The sequence below is a fragment of the Solea senegalensis genome, linkage group LG3, assembly GCF_019176455.1.
Source record: "Solea senegalensis isolate Sse05_10M linkage group LG3, IFAPA_SoseM_1, whole genome shotgun sequence".
Lineage (NCBI taxonomy): Eukaryota > Metazoa > Chordata > Actinopteri > Pleuronectiformes > Soleidae > Solea > Solea senegalensis.
The window spans coordinates 1986320-2003012 of record NC_058023.1 but is presented as its reverse complement, the minus strand read 5'-3'; the positions used below and the strand labels follow the sequence as shown (position 1 = coordinate 2003012).

Genomic DNA, 16693 nt, shown 5'->3' with positions numbered 1-16693 from the left:
TGGGTTTAACGGTATAAAAGGGAAGATTTGATTGTGATTAAAGGGAATTATGACGGGGATTTTCAGAGGCATTTCAGAGGCAACGTGATTAACCAGTTAATCAGTAATAATCCCCCGGAAATAATGGATAATGATGACATTTTACCAAACATAAGCCAGGTGCATAATGAGTTTATATGTGATTTGTTTTTCTGATTTTGCTTTTTTTTTAACTTTTCTGCCACATATTCCATCGATATGATTTATCTCCTGTAATAGAGACAAACATATCAGATTATTCACTTAATCTGTGACGACAAGGATCTGTAAACACATTCTCAAACACTGCTGTGTAATATTTGCAGCAGACGTATTAATGAAGAGTTCAATTTGAGGAGTTTGGATTTGAGGCTTGAATTGTGTCCCTGCTGGCATTCCGTACATGAGGAGCTGTCTCTTCAGCAGCGGTTCTGAAAGTAAGTGTTCAAGAACAAGTAGGCACTTAAGTGTGTCCACCTCCGCTCCGCTAGGGGGCAAAGTACAAACATGGATGTGTATTTGTTTTACGGCACTAACCTGGTTTCTTTCTCTCTCTGTCTCTGTCTCCAGATGTCCTCGGCTCTGTGCTGTTTTCTTGGCCTTTTAAGTCCACATCCTTTGTCCTTTACTCTTCAAAATAAATCCGTAAAGCGTCGACCGCGAACGAGGCTGCTGCCGCCGGTCGCCGCCACCGATCGCCGTCCTCTTTAAATCCTCTCTGTAGGTCCGTGCGAGCAAACTATAATCCAGTCTTGTGTCTTTGACAGAACCTGAGTGAAGGAAAACAGGTGTCTGCATCCTAAAAAATAAACTTCTCTCCTTATTTTTTTTCTTGTTCATATTTTAAAATCAGTAATGGGGGTAAAAATATGTACATAAATGTTTTCATGTAAACATAACGACTAAGTGTACGCGGGGGAAGGTTTGGCTTTGTCTTTGCACTGAAAATCAACTGTTTTCCTATGTGTTATGTACAGAGAGTACAGTACTGGTGTGTCTTTGATTGCAGACTTAAAGGGTTAGTCCGTGTGGTTTTTTGAAGCGCGGCGGTGTGAAGCACTGGCACATTAGCTCACAGGGAAGAACAACTTTAACAAAAGGTGAATAAAATCCATGTCACATTTGCCCTTTTTTGCCTGGAAACTGAAGCTTGTGTCGCTCACACTGTCCCACACCAAACCCCACAGAGAAAATCAGCAATTTTACATCACAGCTCACAGGAGGTTCTTGAACCACTGCTGTCTCCATCAGTAAATTCAAACGTGTTATTTTTGTGACATCGGGATTTAAAATGTGTTGTTAAGATTTACCACGGCGACATAAACTCAGTAAGAAAGGCCGCAGTAGACCGGCAGCTCACGTGTCACCATGAGCTTAAAATCACAATTTTGTCTATGGGATTTGGTTTTTGTGAGTGAGCGGTTTTTCAATTTCCATCAAAAATCACAAATGTATTCTTAACATATTGCCGACATAAGCTGATGACGATGATTGAATTTTTCGGGGGGTTTTGGCGACACCTGCGGTTCACGTGGTGCAGTCACGTGTCAGCACCTCATACAACCACGTTTAAAAAAAAAGACCTGAACTATCCCTTTACTGCCTCATGTGTCCTCCTGCTGTATTAAAGGGCCACTCTGTGTTCTGTGGTTGTCTCTAAAAGTCCTGGGTTTACTGATAGATATATAAATATGAATGGACTTTATGAATCAACGTCTCCTGAAACGTTTCCAGATCCTCCTCCACGGCTGCCACCGTGTGCAAAATCACCTAATAGCCCATTGACGGAGGTAATTATTCTACACAACTAAACATGGGCCATGACAGTTTGTCCCTCTCTGGTCTACAGGTCTGTCTCTCGTGTGTCCAGACAGAACGCGTAAAGGGATTTCTTGAAGTCCATGTTGCTGTTGGCTTTGATGTTCGCCTTCTCTGCTGCTGCACCCGCGGCCGGATCGTTGTTCTCCACGTCCTGGGACTTGTTGGAGGTCTTGCTTCCCTTGCGCTTGAGCTCGGGACTCGCCCTGCCGCTGTTGGGCTCGTCTTTCAGCGAGGACTGGTCCTGGTCCGTCTCCCGGTGGTAGAAGTAGTTGAAGTTGGAGACGATGACCGGCACAGGCAGAGCGATGGTCAGGACGCCGGCGATGGCGCACAGGGAGCCCACGATTTTCCCGCCCACCGTGACCGGCCTCATGTCGCCATAGCCGACAGTTGTCATTGTGACCACGGCCCACCAGAACGCGTCTGGGATGCTGGAGAAGTGGGACTCTGGCTCATCTGCCTCCGCAAAGTACACCGCGCTGGAGAAGAGGATGACCCCGATGAAGAGGAAGAAGATAAGGAGGCCCAGCTCCCGCATACTTGCTTTCAGAGTCTGCCCCAGGATCTGCAGACCCTTGGAGTGTCTGGAGAGCTTGAAGATGCGGAAGACCCGCACCAGGCGGATGACCCTAAGGATGGCGAGGGACATGGCCTGCTGGCCGTTCTGGTGCTCCTGCCCCTGCTGCTCCGCCAGCTCCGTGCCCACAGTGATGAAGTAAGGCATGATGGACATGATGTCGATGATGTTCATCACGGTCTTGGAGAACTCGGACTTGCTGGGGCAGGCGAAGAACCGCACAAACAGCTCGAAGGTGAACCAGATGACGCACGTGGTCTCGATGATGAAGAAGGGGTCGGTGAAGGTGAGCGAGGGCCGCGGGATGGTGCTGTTGCTGTTGTTGTCCAGGCGGCTGGTTACCTGAAGCTCCCGCTCGTCCCTGAACTCTGGCAGCGTCTCCAGGCAGAAGGTGATGATGGATATTGTGATGACGATCACGGACACTATGGCGATGCCCCGCGCGGGGCTGGAGCTCTCTGGGTACTCGAAGATAAGCCACACCTGCTTCTGGAACTCGTTCTGGGGCAGGGGCTTCTCCTCCTCCTTGATGAATCCTTCATCCTCACGGAACCTCTCCATGGCCTCCTCCCCCAGCTGATAAAACCTAATCTCGTCTGCAAACACATCGATGGACACGTTCACCGGTCTCCGGATTTTACCTCCTGACTGATAAAAATACAGAATCCCGTCAAAGCTCGGTCTGTTGCGGTCAAAGAAGTACTCGTTCCGGAGTGGGTCAAAATACTTGATCCTCTTTGCTGGGTCCCCAAGTAGAGTGTCTGGAAACTGGTTCAGGGTGCCCAGCTGGGTCTCGTACCTGAGGCCAGCTATGTTGATGAGCACCCTCTCGTTGCTCTCCATGTCCATGTCCATGTCCAGCATGTCCTCGTCGAACAGGTGCGGGCTGTGGTCCGCGCGTAAAAGCGCATCCATGGCGTTCTCGCTGCAGCTGAACGTGTTGTTCATGTCGTTGATCTTCCAGGATCCGCTGCTGTGGATCCGCTGCTGCTGCTGATGCTGCTGCTGATGCTGATGCTGATGCTGCTGCTGATGTCCGGGGCTGCCCCGGGTGTTCAGCTCTTTACCCCCGTACTCCTGCACGAACCCCGGCTGAGGGACATCCAGCGCGTTCCGGCAGCTTTCCTCGGCATTGTTGCCTCCTCCTCCACCTCCACCTCCGCTCCCTTTGGCACCGCCGTTCTCAAAGCTCACCAAGGCTATCTCCATACCGCAGCCATGCACGGTCAGTGCGTGAGAAACGACGCGGACTTGTTGATCCGCGGCGCGAACATCCTCCGAGGTTTCTGCGGCTTGGTGGACTCAGAAGTTTGTCGCTAAGCAGCAGGTGGAGGCGAGAGTCTCGGCAGCCGCAGCTCGACGCATCTGTGGCGGCGAGGATTCCGGACGTTGTTCGGAGCTTAAGCCGACGTTGCTCTGGTTGGAGTAAATATTAAAATCGCAGGAGAAAAGAGGAGATGGAGGAGGATGAGAGCGAGAGAGAGACTAATACTCGTTATAGCATCTCTCTCTCTCACACACACACACACACACACTCCTCTCTCTCTCTCTCTCCCTCTCTCTCTCATTCTCTCTCTCTCTCTCTCTCTGGGGGCGGGGACACATTTTCTGTCCTCATGGATGTGTCCACTTTCCCTCACACTGTATTTTTTCCACATTTTATATCTTCTTATTTAAATATATATATAATTAAGTTACACAAAATAAAAATATATATATATATAATATCAAGTCTCACCGAATATATTACAAAGCAGCAAAAATGTATGATATATTAAAAAAAAATGTATCAATGTTTAACGTTTTGTGTTAAAATGTGTGTCATTTAGTCAACTTTCATTCTCTCACACCAAACCCCATAGAGAAAATCAGCGTTTTAACTGACTGGGCACACAGGAGCTGCTGGTCCACTGCTGCCTCGTGTGGTCACTTTGTGTCACTGAGGTAAATCTGAACAAAGAATTTCAAAAACCAAAGTCGCAAAATAACACGATAGAAAGTGATGGAGGCAGCAGTGGATCAACAACTCCTCTGCGCTGTGATGTAAAATCGCTCGTATTCTCTATGGGGTTTGGTGCGGTAGGAAGAGTTTGAGTTTATGAAGGTAAATAAGTTCTATATTATCCTAGTATTATTGGTAGTTTAATGTTATACACAGCTGTATAAGCTGTATATGTGTCTTTAAATGTAGCTCATGGTGAAAGCACAGCTTTTGATTCATATTCTCTCCCTGAATCTTATATAACGCCAGAACCTCGGAGTGTTTTATGCACTCGACTGGTCGCTGCGATGCTTTTAATGCACATGAACACATCTCCTGACAGTGCGAGCACAAAGGCCTGACTTCCACATCAGCTCACCCATGGACTCCTTCACTGAGGGTCTTTTTGTTGTCTTTGTGTCCTCGTCCTCCTCCTCTCTGTGTGGATGGATGGAGGCCGGGGCCCCGGGGCCACACTCTGTGGACCGGGGTCGTTCTTTAGAAACACTCACAGAATAAAAAAAAACGAAATGTCTCCACAGCATCACTGTGGAGGAGGTTGGTGGATGTTGGAAAATGTGTTCTGTCCTGTCTTCTACGTGAGATCCAGAAGTTTGCATGCTACTAGCATGCTACACAAGTTTTAGCGACTTGAAAATGGCTTTGTTTTTAGCGTGAATGAATTGCAAGAGGTTTAAATGACTACTACTTTAAGATTAAGAGGTTGGCTACAGCATTAGCAATTAGCTAGCATCTGAGTGTGTCGTGAAACTAATACTTTTTCAAGTAAGTACGTTTGTATTCAAGGGGTGGAGCTTAGCCACAGGTCAACTGCTTTGTTCACAGACATAAACAGATGCAGTTTTTGCAGCACACGCAATAAAAATAATAATAATCCCACGCACTAACCCTTTAACTGAGGAACATTTAAAAAAAAGACAGGCTTCTACAAAAGACAAGAGCACAGACACACACACACACAGTGGACCTTGTAGCTAAAAGCAGAGAAGGTGACCTATTTAAAAGGTTAGTTTCTTTGGCTCGCGGCTGGATTAGGAAAACAAAGCACGGGCTCTATATTTATCCTTTTTCTTATCTAATGCTGCAGCCTCATCATGATAAGAACTATGTGCATCTCCCCGCCCCTGGATTAGTGCACTGTCCTCAGACTACTGCAGCCATGAATAATAACTCCAGCATCCATCATGTATCTCACTGTGTGACTGCATGGCCACTGGCAAACAAAAAAAAAAAAAAATCACTGCTGCGATTTCACGCACTGGATACGAGCATGAGAACGTTCTCACAATAAGAAACTTCACATTTGTTGTGTGGATTAATGAGATCATGGAGGAAAACGAGTCCTTGGCGTGATGGTGATGATTAGCATCTGTTGTTACAGTAGCAGTAAAATGTCGGGGGGAGGTGGAACCAATCCCAGCTGACCTGAGGCCAGAGGCGGGGTTTAAAAGAAAAATGTCGCATTTGTTTGTAAAACAGTATCAAGTCAGATTTGTCCCCTGTTTTGACATTAGCCTTGTCCTTGGACTTGGACTTGTCTTTATCAGAGACTGTTGTTAAAGCAGCTTTGTCACAAACAAATAGTAATTACTGACTTTAGTAACAACTTTGTCCATTATTGATTTGTGACTAGCAAAGTTGCTACTGCAGCTTTGTCCCTCATTGTGTTGTTATTAGCAACTGTAGCAACAGTAATGTTGTTCTTTATGGTGTCGTCATGCAACTGTTGCTACAATAGCGTTGTCCTTTGTGTTGCTATTGGCAACTGTTGCTACAGTAACTTTGTCTTTTATTGTGTTGTCATAGCAACTGTTGCTAAATTAGATTTGTCCTTTTGGTGTCGTTAGCACTGTTGCTACAGTAATTTTGTCTTTTATTGTTTTGTCATAGCAACTGTTGCTACATTAGCTTTGTCCTTTTTGTGTCGTTGTTAGCACTGTTGCTACAGTAACTTTGTCTTTTATTGTGTTGTCATAGCAACTGTTGCTACATTAGCTTTGTCCTTTGTGTTGTTATTAGCAACCTTTGCTACAGTAACTTTGTCTTTTGTTGTGTTGTTATAGCAACTGTTGCTACAGTAGCTTTGTCTTTTAGTGTGTTGCTACACATGTTACACATGTTACTACAAAGACAATAAAGCGCAATTTTCATGCAGACGAGGATAGCGGCAATTTTACAGATGTAAACATGTACATTTCTGTTGTAAGGTTTAAGAGGAACATCATGCCAGGATCATGTTAAACATAAATCCTAATGTTGCATTTAAAGCTACGTTTCCTACAATGAAAACATTATAAAAGGTTTTTAAAAGTGTCATTTTAATTTTTTTTTAATTACGATCAAATCGTTTATTTTGTAGAATCTTTTGTAAAATGTATTTTTTTTTTTTTACTCCTGCAGAGTGAAAATACAAAGTAGCATCAACAGGTCTGTGTGTGCGAGTCCCACTCTGTGGTACTTGAAATCTTACCAGCGAGAGAGGGAAACGGTAACCATAACAACAGGTAACCGTAACAACCACCATCCATAACAACCGCAGCTCACAAATGAGCTCTCTCTAATTACAGAGGCCGAGTTCAGAGCTGCTGCTGCTGCTGCTGATAAAGGCACAACAACACAAAGCACCCTGGACTGTGGGAGGACGTCCTCACCTGTGAGGACAGGAGGACGTCAAAACACTGTCTCAACAAACAAGTTCAAGTTCTGTCTCGGTTTCCTTCAGAAGACACAGGACAGAATCTAAAAGTTTAGATCATTGTGAAATGTTATGTTAGCTTTGTCTCTGTGGTGTCAAAATTTGTAAGTAAAAAAAAAATAGAAGCAAATCTACAATTTGTCAGTGAGACCATTAAAGACATTAACATCAGTAACATTATTAGCATCTGTTGTTGCAGTAGCAGTACATGTAATTAGTGACTGTTGTTAGCGTAGCTTTGTAGCTACCCTTTTTTTAGCAGCTTTTGAAGCTTTTCCATTTTACAGTTGTAGCATGACTCGGCTCTACTCGGCTCGTTTTGTTTTTGCTTTTCCATCAGTGCTTGTTTTCCGCCGCCTGACTTTTTTAAACTGCAGTTAAAGTGGATTTAAGCGGTTCAGTTTGCCCCTGAACGTGTCTTTTATCGGCATTAGCGTCTTTTTCCTCCAAAGACGTCGTCGTTAGCGACCGCTAACGCTCTGTAATAACGTCAGGTTTGGTGAGCGTGTAGCCATGTGCAGCGTGGCGAGATGAACAGTAGGCCTGAGTCAGACTCTGCAACGCCTGAGGGAGCTTCAGCAACCTCCCATCATCATCATCATCATCATCATCATATCTGTGTGTGTGTGTCCTCACCGTGTTTGACTCTGCGTGCACTCGTGCCTGTGTGTGTGTGTGTGTGTTTAGGCTCAGGGCGGCGGCGTGGAACGCTGTGATGAGTTTAAGAAGTCTTGACAGCAGATGCCTGCGTAATAAAACACACACACACACACACACAGAGAGGACACAACATGTGCAAGCAGGAAAATCAAGGACACCACGTCATGCGTGCCACTCATTTAAAGTCACAGTTTCCTCACACAGATGCTGCTGAGTGGATCCGTGAGGACGGACCCGGGCGCACACCAGCAGGTCCAGGCGGGCGGGCGGCGTTGCCACGGAGAGGGAGCGTGTGTTTGTACAAGAACGACAGGACGGTGATGGGCGAGGTTTGACAGCGAGCGTTCCAGCACATGCTCGTGTGTAGGAGGACGAGGACGAGTTCAGCCTCTGCACACAAACACACACACACACACACACACTGGGATCTGAGGCCGTTTCAGGTCCCGCTTCAGTGAAGGCGGCTCATCATGTGTCGAACATCACGCCATCGTCCTGAGCCTCGCAGGAAACGCACCTTTGTCAGGACCGGCTGCTTCCAAACCTCTCATTGGGCACATTTCAGGTGTGTTTGTGGGTCAAAGGTCACCAGGAGGCCCCAGACTCTAGATTTTTGCCATGTTATACTTGCACAGTCACAGAATAGAAGTTATAAACAGAATAAATCAAAAAAGTAAACAAACAAAGCAATAAAATCTGTATACAAACATTAAAAGTACACTTAAATATTGATATTTTACAGCTGTATTGACCACGTACTATATAGTTTATATCATATGTCACATACATAACAGTGCATTATATGTTATAACGATCAGTGAGTGAGTGTGTGTGTGTGTGTGCTGAATGAGCACTGAACTGGAAAATAACAGCGACTGGAAGAACTGTGGTCCAATCATCAGCCTCCGCTGGTCACGAATCACACCTCCAGCTTTAACATGCAGCCCGGCACACACACACACACACACACACACACACACACGCACGCACACACACACAGCTGAGTGGGGCTTCCCCTCCTCCATTGTGGCCACCTCAGTGTGTCTGCCTCGGGAACTCAGGCTCAGCAGACACACAAAGAAGAATCACTGCTTGTTCAGAGCATCCTTCAGAGGATATTGCACACACACACACACACTGGTACAATAACACAACAAAGGCTGCAGGGGGAAGAGAGAGGGGGATTACAGCGATGGAGAAAATAATAACAGCAGCCTCAGCCTGCGACACACACACACACATGCATGTCAAGACAAAGATGAAGAGGGCTGTCGGTCGCTCTCTTCTCTCGCTCACTTTCTATGATGATGATGATGATGATGATGATGGAGGAGGAGGAGAAGTGGACTGTGTCGAGGGATTTTAATTGACAGCTGTCCAAATCCCAGACAGATCTCAGGCAGGGTATTAAGAGTGAAAAGCATTAGGAAAAGTGAGGTATTAAGCGTCTACAGCTCTCTCTCTCTCACACACACACAGTCTGGTTTCCATCACTTCAGAGGACATTACATTAATTCCCTGGAGACTTTCTCGAACCTAACTGTGACCTCTGACCTCAGCCTAACTTTAAAACACGTCTTCATGTTAACATGTAGTTAAATTTATTTTATAGGGAGTTGATTTTTGTCCCTATAAAGTGGACAAGTCCCCATGTGAGTGTGTGAACAGGTTTAGGTCCCCACAACATAAGGAAGACCAGATACAAACACACACTAACTGGTCATATGTATTTATTTATATCTGATGTACAGAACTTTGTTTCTGCTGTTGTTGTTTGTAAAGTGCTTTATAAAAAGCATAAAGTTATTATATTATATTATATCATATTCAATTATATTATATTATATTATGTTATATTATATTATATTATATTATATTATATTATATTATATTATATTATATCATATCATATCATATCATATTATATTATATTATATTATATCATATTATATTATATTATATTATATCATATTCAATTATATTATATTATATTATGTTATATTATATTATATTATATTATATTATATTATATCATATCATATTATATTATATTATATTATATTATATCATATTATATTATATTATATTATATCATATTATTTACTATTTTTAAGAGCTGGTTGAGAGAAGAAAAAAAGAAAAAAACTTTTGTCCTTTCACTCAGTTCAAAGGTCAAAAACGTGACTCAGGAAATGAAGCAAGAAACAAAAAGTGAACTTGAGTGGAATGAAAGTAGAGCGCCACCTGTGGCCTGGAGACTGTTTCTGCTCTTATTTTTTAAAGATGCTGTCGTTGTTGTTTACAAACATGGTGAAATAACCAGAGAGGGGATTTTGTCCCTCTGTCCCTGTCTGTCTGTCTGTCTTTCCCTCCCTTGCACTTCGCTCTCTCACCAGTTCACCAGTTACCATGGCAACAAACAGTAGCATTTGCCTGTTGCCAGGGCAGCATCATCATCGTCGTCATCATCTCACTCACAGTGATGGTGATGGACTGTGACACAGGGTGCAGTGACACAGCGTGGCCACAGGGCGGAGCTGCAGGTCCTCTGATGACGCTGAGTTTCAGTTTAGTCTTAAATTCATTTTTTCTTTTTTTTATAAACAGAACGTGTGTGGTTAAAGGAGCAGTTCTGTTTTTCAACCGTAGTAACACTTAGATTTTGAATATTTTATACTTTATTTTATGTCTAATGTGCTTTTATTGACAGATATTGAGTAGTTTGACATTTTAGTCAAAGTTTGTCGTGATAAATGTACGTTCTTTACCTAACGTAACTGTTTGACAGCGTTTCAGTGACTCTTTTATATTTACACGTGGAAATATGGTCATGAAATAGTGTTGAGCAAAATGTTTTATAATGTTTTCCAGACTTTATATTTACAGGTCCATAAATAAACTATGTTTGATCCATACTCTCATCTTCAGTTTGTGTCTCGTCAGGTTACAGCTGAATAAATATCAAATCAAATGTAACATAATGATAGAACTGCAGCATTTCAAAATGAAATTAATGAAATAAAAGTCTGTTAAATGATGAATGAGTGGATTACACTGTATAAAATGTAATAGTGTTCATTTATTGACTGGTCATTGGCATGTGTTAATATTTCTGCTGGATGGAGGCTGTGCTCTTTGTTTACCTGTTGCCATGGTGAATCGTAGTATCAGAGCTCCATTGATGATGTTTTTTTTTTCATTCCCAACACACACACACACACCTAACTCAGAGTGAACATTCTCAGAGATGATTGAACTAATGCTGATCAGCTGTTCTGAAACCCAAAACTCAGAGTTGGTCAACTTAGAGTTAAGGTTTTAACTCAGAGTTTGTTGAACCTGCTTTCTGAAACAGGCCCCTGGACGGACACACACACACACACACACACACCTGATTCAAACTCTGCAGAAGCCTCATAATTACACAGTCATTTGAATCAGGTGTGCGTGTGTGTGTGTGTGTGTGTGTGTGTGCGCGTTGTAGCAGGACAACGTCTGTGAGGACCAGGACGGGGAAACACTGGTACGTAAATATAAGAAAATGTAAAAATAATAATAATAATAATAATAATAGAAATCTCTGTGTCCCGAAGTGTCAGAGCTTCGTCGTCTAAAACGTCACTGTGACACAAACACAGATGTATCGCTCACCTTTACAACCTTTGATATTTTAAATATTGCTATTTTGTCACTTTAGCGCTTTGTAATTATTTTTCAGGAAATGTTAAAATAAAGTAGATTAAATTGTTGTTTTTTAAGGTTAAATCGTTATAATGCAGCAGCTGAGGTTTCTTTTACTGACTGATGATGAGTCTCAGGTGTGAAGGGGGAGCAGGTAAATAAGAGGTCCCGCCCACTGAATGACAAACAAGACTAACTAACAAATAGGGGATAATATTTATTTAAAAATATAGATGAATAAAACAATACTTTTACTTTTAACACTTTTCTTAAGATCAGTGTATTAATATTATCGCGAGAATAATAAATTATGGGATGTGATGAGGATCTTTTTCAGCTGTGGAAAAGTTCCTTTCATAAAAAAACATAGATGAATGAATGAACCATTCAGTTGGAATATGATGTCATTTTCATTATGTTCGTTTTGTTACGCCACTTTTCACTTGTGACATAAATGTCTGATCTCACTGGGACTTCCTGTTTCAACATAGTGTAAATTCAAACTGTATTTTATTCCAATAATGTTGTTTTTCAGAGACATAAAGTTGTATGACTGACTCGTATCGTGCCTGGAACACTGTGTCTGCACTCTGCAAACGTCTTATTCTTCCACACCAAACCCCATAGAGAAAATCAGTGATTTTAACATCACAGCACACAGGAGCTGTTGATCCACTGCTGCCTCCATCACTAAGTTCAAACGTGTTATTTTGTAAAATTCAGCTTTAAAAATCCTTTCTTCAGATTTACCTCAGTGACACAAAGTGACCACACGAGGCAGCAGTAGAGCAGCAGCTCCTGTGTCCCCGCGAGCTAAAATCACTGATTTTCTCTATGGGGTTTGGTGTGGGAGAGTGAGTGCTTTACAAACGTTTACAAACGTGAGATAAAGACGTAAACATCGTAGACTTAAACTAACGAAGATTTTATTAGATTGCATCACTTTCACAAAAAATAAATGATGTAAAACTGTATTGGGAATCTATGAATGAATGTGTGAATCTATTATTCACAAAAAAAGACGAATGATTTGGGGGGTTTTTTAGCCTCATTATTAACATTTAATATTTTATATTTGCATTTTTGTTCCCCTATTTTTTTAAGAAATATGTGAATATACAAGTCCGTTAGATTGACTAAAATTCAAACTCTATGAGGAATTTAAAGATGAATAAAAGCAAATATTAATGACAGCAGACGTTTCTGTTTCACACGTGTTCATCACTTTTTTTAAAACCTTTATTACATCTGTGTTTACGCGGTTTGACCAGCAGAGGGCGGTGTTGACCAGGTTCTCACTGACTGAGCAGCTTCTTCCGCCTTAAGAAGCTGTTCAGTGATGGAGGCAGCTGTGGATCAACAACTTCCTGTGTGCGGTGACGTTAAAATCACTGGTTTTCTCTGTGGGGTTTGGTGTGGGAGAGTGAGTGGCTTACATCGTCGACTCTTGCTCCTCCTCTTGAGACTTTTGACCAATCACAGAACAGCTCAGCGTGAGCGTGAGCCTCCCGAGTCTACGACATCTATGAGCACATGTTCACGTCTTCATCTCACCGTTAGATAGACAACAGATCTCGTGTGTTTCTTAGATGTTCAGACTGAATTAAGGGTGAACGTGACAAAATCATACCCGAACGCTTCGTTTCTACAACAACGGGTTTTATCTGCCACTGACAGGTGTCTGTGGGTTTACCTTCACCTCCACGTAGATAAACCATCACACTGACTTTTTGTCATTTCTCTTTTTCGTGATTCCGGGTCAGACTGAACTCGCTCAGCCTCCTCCACTGAGAGTGTGTGTTTCAGAGATTAGAAGATAGAAGACGCAGCTTTTGTGTCTGTGTCACCGCTTCCAGAGCTGGAGTGCCCGGGTCAAGGTGACTTCATGTGTAATCTGCCAATTTGGTGTTTCTTTGCACACAGAACGAGCTCTCGAGGAGTCTAATCCTCCTGCGCTCACCCTGGGACCAGCTTTTTATGTATTTCACGTAACAACGTGTCCTTCAACCTCTGCTCTCGGCTGAAGATCTCACGCTTGTGATCCTCTGAGCGCCCCCTGGAGGCTGCTCAGTGAGGGGATTATGGGAAGACGCTGATGCCCCCGTGTCGGTCAGACTACAGCTGGAACCGAAGCTCTCACACGTGGTTCTTTTCAAACGAGAATGAAGACGATAGAACTTCATCTTAGTGGTGCAACATTAAAGAATGTTAATATCACACGTACATCACTTTAAAGTAAAAGTCCTTTGGTTTTTCGTAGCCTTAGGTTAAATCGTTATAATGCAGCAGCTGAGGTTTCTTTTACTGACTGATGATGAGTCTCAGGTGTGAAGGGGGAGCAGGTAAACAAGAGGCCACGCCCACTGACACACACACACAAACAAGACTAACAACAACAAATATAATAATATAGATGAATAAAACAATACTTTTACTTTTAACACTTTTCTTAAGATCAGTGTATTAATATTACCGCAAGAATAATAAATTATGGGATGTGATGAGGATCTTTTTCAGCTGTGGAAAGGTTTCTTTCATAAAAAAAACATGACTGAATGAATGAACTGAATTAACCATTCAGTTGAAATACGATGACACAGGAGCTGCTGCTGCCTCGTGTGGTCACTTTGTGTCACTGAAATAAGTCGGAATGAAAAATTTCAAATGGCGAATTCATACAAATAAGACATTTGAACTTAGTGATGAAGGCAGCAGTGGATCAACAACTCCTGTGTGCTGTGATGTTAAAATCACTGATTTCTCTATGGGGTTTGGTGTGAGAGAGTGATTGTGGGTTTCCAGCGAGGACACTCGTCGACGGTGTCAGGACGTCATAAAACGTCATGACACAAAAAAAGCTGAAGTAGTTTAAAGGAGGTGAATGTTTTCAAGGTTGCGATGATGGGAAAAAAGAGGATGGGGATAAATTAATGGGTGAGTGAGGATCAGTAGAGGTGAAGGAGACGGAACAGAGTGACAGCAGCCGTAAACTAAATGAATGGTTTGGTGAAGCTCCAACAGTGTGAGCGCCAGTCAGTGTGGACGAGTGAACGGAGTCTGATTTGTGTCTTTATGTCATTTCATCACACAAAAAAAAATGATGTTGCTTTTACAACAATGTAATTAACTGTTATAGATTTGAATTGTGGTTGTGGTAGTACAGTGAGTTTCCCTTTGAAGTAGAATGGGTTTCCTTTGAAGTAGAATGGGTTTCCTTTAAAGTAGAATGGGTTGGCTTTGAAGTAGAATGGGTTGGCTTTGAAGTAGAATTGGTATCCCTTTGTCGTAGAATGGGTTTTCCTTTGAAGTGGAGTGGGTTTCCCTTTAAAGTAGAATGGGTTTACTTGGTTGTCCTTTGAAGTAGAATGGGGTTCCCATTGAAGGAGTGGACATTGGGGACTTTCTTTCTGTCATAAACACTGACCTTGTCAGGACCGGTAGTCCCCATGGAGACCGAAATCTGGTCCTAATGACACAGAACGGGACTAAGATTTGAACTGTAGTTATGGTTAAGGTTAGTGTTAGTCATTACCTGGTTATGGTTTTGTTGGAAGTCAATGCAGTGTGTGTGTGTGTGTGTCTGCAGTGTCTCCAGGATCCAGAAGAATCCACATCAAGCTCAGATGTTTCCTGCAACTTGTTGTTATTTACCTGTTTGTTTCACGTGAACAGTGTGTGTTCATCATCACCTGTAGCTACACACACACACACACACACACACGCACCTCCTCCTCCTCCTCCTCATTCATCTTCTCCTCTCTTTCCGCAGCAGCGGTGCGCACACCAAGATGCGCCGCGCGGAGGAGCCGCGTCCGCAGCACCGCGAGCTGAAGCGCCGCCGCGAGCCGCTGCGTCCCCGTGCAGGTGGCGCGAGGAAGAGGAGGACGAGCTGAAGAACAGGGCGTGAGGTGGAGAGAGAGAAGAAGAAGAAGAAGAGGGAGAGAGGGAGGAAGAAAATCCCGCGAGAGAAAGGAGAGAGACAGACCGACAGACAGACGGAGACATACACGCAGAGGAAAAAAAGACAGAGAAGCCGCCGCACGTGAGGTGCGCGCGAGACTCGCGGGAGAAAGGACTATATAATCCGATCATCTGAAGGATCTGCGCTGATTATTGAATTTGAATTCTTTATTTTTACTTAACACAGAGACGGAGAATCAGTTAAAGGTAAGTAACACACACACACTCTGCTCCTCTTCATCATCCTCTTCTTCTTCATGCTTCTGTTGCTGTCAAACCCGCATTAAACCCGGGACACGGACTCACTTCCCACCTGTGCGCTGACGTTAATTGATTAATTAATGTTGTGACGTCATAACTCCGCAGACTGGTGGTTAATGAGAATATGTCATTATTCTGTGTGTGTGTGTGTGTGTGTGTGTGTGTTTATCTGTGTGTGTGTGTGTGTGTGTGTGTGTCTGTGCTTCACCTCAGTGTGTGTGTTTGTGTGTGTGGTTTATCTGTGTGTGTGTGTGTGTGTGTGTGTGTGTGCTTCACCTCAGTGTGTGTGTGTGTGTGTGCTTCACCTCAGTGTGTGTGTGTGGTTTATCTGTGTGTGTGTGTGTGTGTGTGTGTGTGTGTGTGCTTCACCTCAGTGTGTGTGTGTGTTTGTGTGTGTGGTTTATGTGTGTGTGTGTGTGTGTTGTAGGCAGTACATCATTTGTGAGGCTCTGAGGTTAAAGTTAGGATGGCCTGGTGTGTTAGTTTACGGTTACTCATTGTTAACTGGTTATGGTGAAGGTTAGTGATGTGGTTTCCTCTGTCCTAACAAGAACAGCTGCACAACACTGTGTGAGTGTGTGTGTGTTATTATAATAGATAACTGACTGAATTACACACACACATATATACACACGGCCCGTGTTTACCCACAATTCCACAGTCTGATTTGTGACTCTGGAGACTGTGGTTCTGACGGTGCTGTTGCTTGTGTGTGTGTGTGTGTGTGTGTGTGTGTGTGTGTGTGTTTGCATGAGATGAAGGTTGTGTGCTGAAAAGCGAGATGGACGGAACTGCAGAATGTGTGTGTGTGTGTGTGTGTGTGTGTGTGTGTGTGTGTGCGTGTGTGTGTGTGTGTGTGTGTGTGTCTTCTCCGTGGCCCAGTGGGTTTTCCCTGCATATTAAAACCTGCCGAGTTTCCCATTTAATCTGGAGCTGCAACACACACACACACACACACACAGGATTGAAAACATCCTCTTGATTTGAAAAAACCTGCTTCCATCAGTAACACAAACTA

At 43.3% G+C, this 16693-nt stretch overlaps 2 protein-coding genes across 2 annotated transcripts in view; one reads left to right on the top strand and one right to left on the bottom strand.

The window, feature by feature from the left end:
- Positions 1-1274: 1274 nt before the first annotated feature.
- On the bottom strand, positions 1275-3896 carry LOC122766308 (potassium voltage-gated channel subfamily A member 1). Its single transcript, XM_044021067.1, has one exon. The coding sequence runs from the start codon at positions 3623-3625 to the stop codon at positions 1862-1864; it is 1764 nt and encodes a 587-aa protein (XP_043877002.1). The 5' UTR covers positions 3626-3896; the 3' UTR covers positions 1275-1861.
- An 11544-nt stretch (positions 3897-15440) lies between these two features.
- The window catches only part of trpc5a (transient receptor potential cation channel, subfamily C, member 5a), a 43821-nt gene continuing 42568 nt past the window's right edge, over positions 15441-16693 (top strand). The window contains exon 1 of the mRNA XM_044021057.1: positions 15441-15621. The gene's annotated coding sequence lies outside the window, so the exon portion shown is untranslated. The remainder of the gene's footprint in view (positions 15622-16693) is intronic.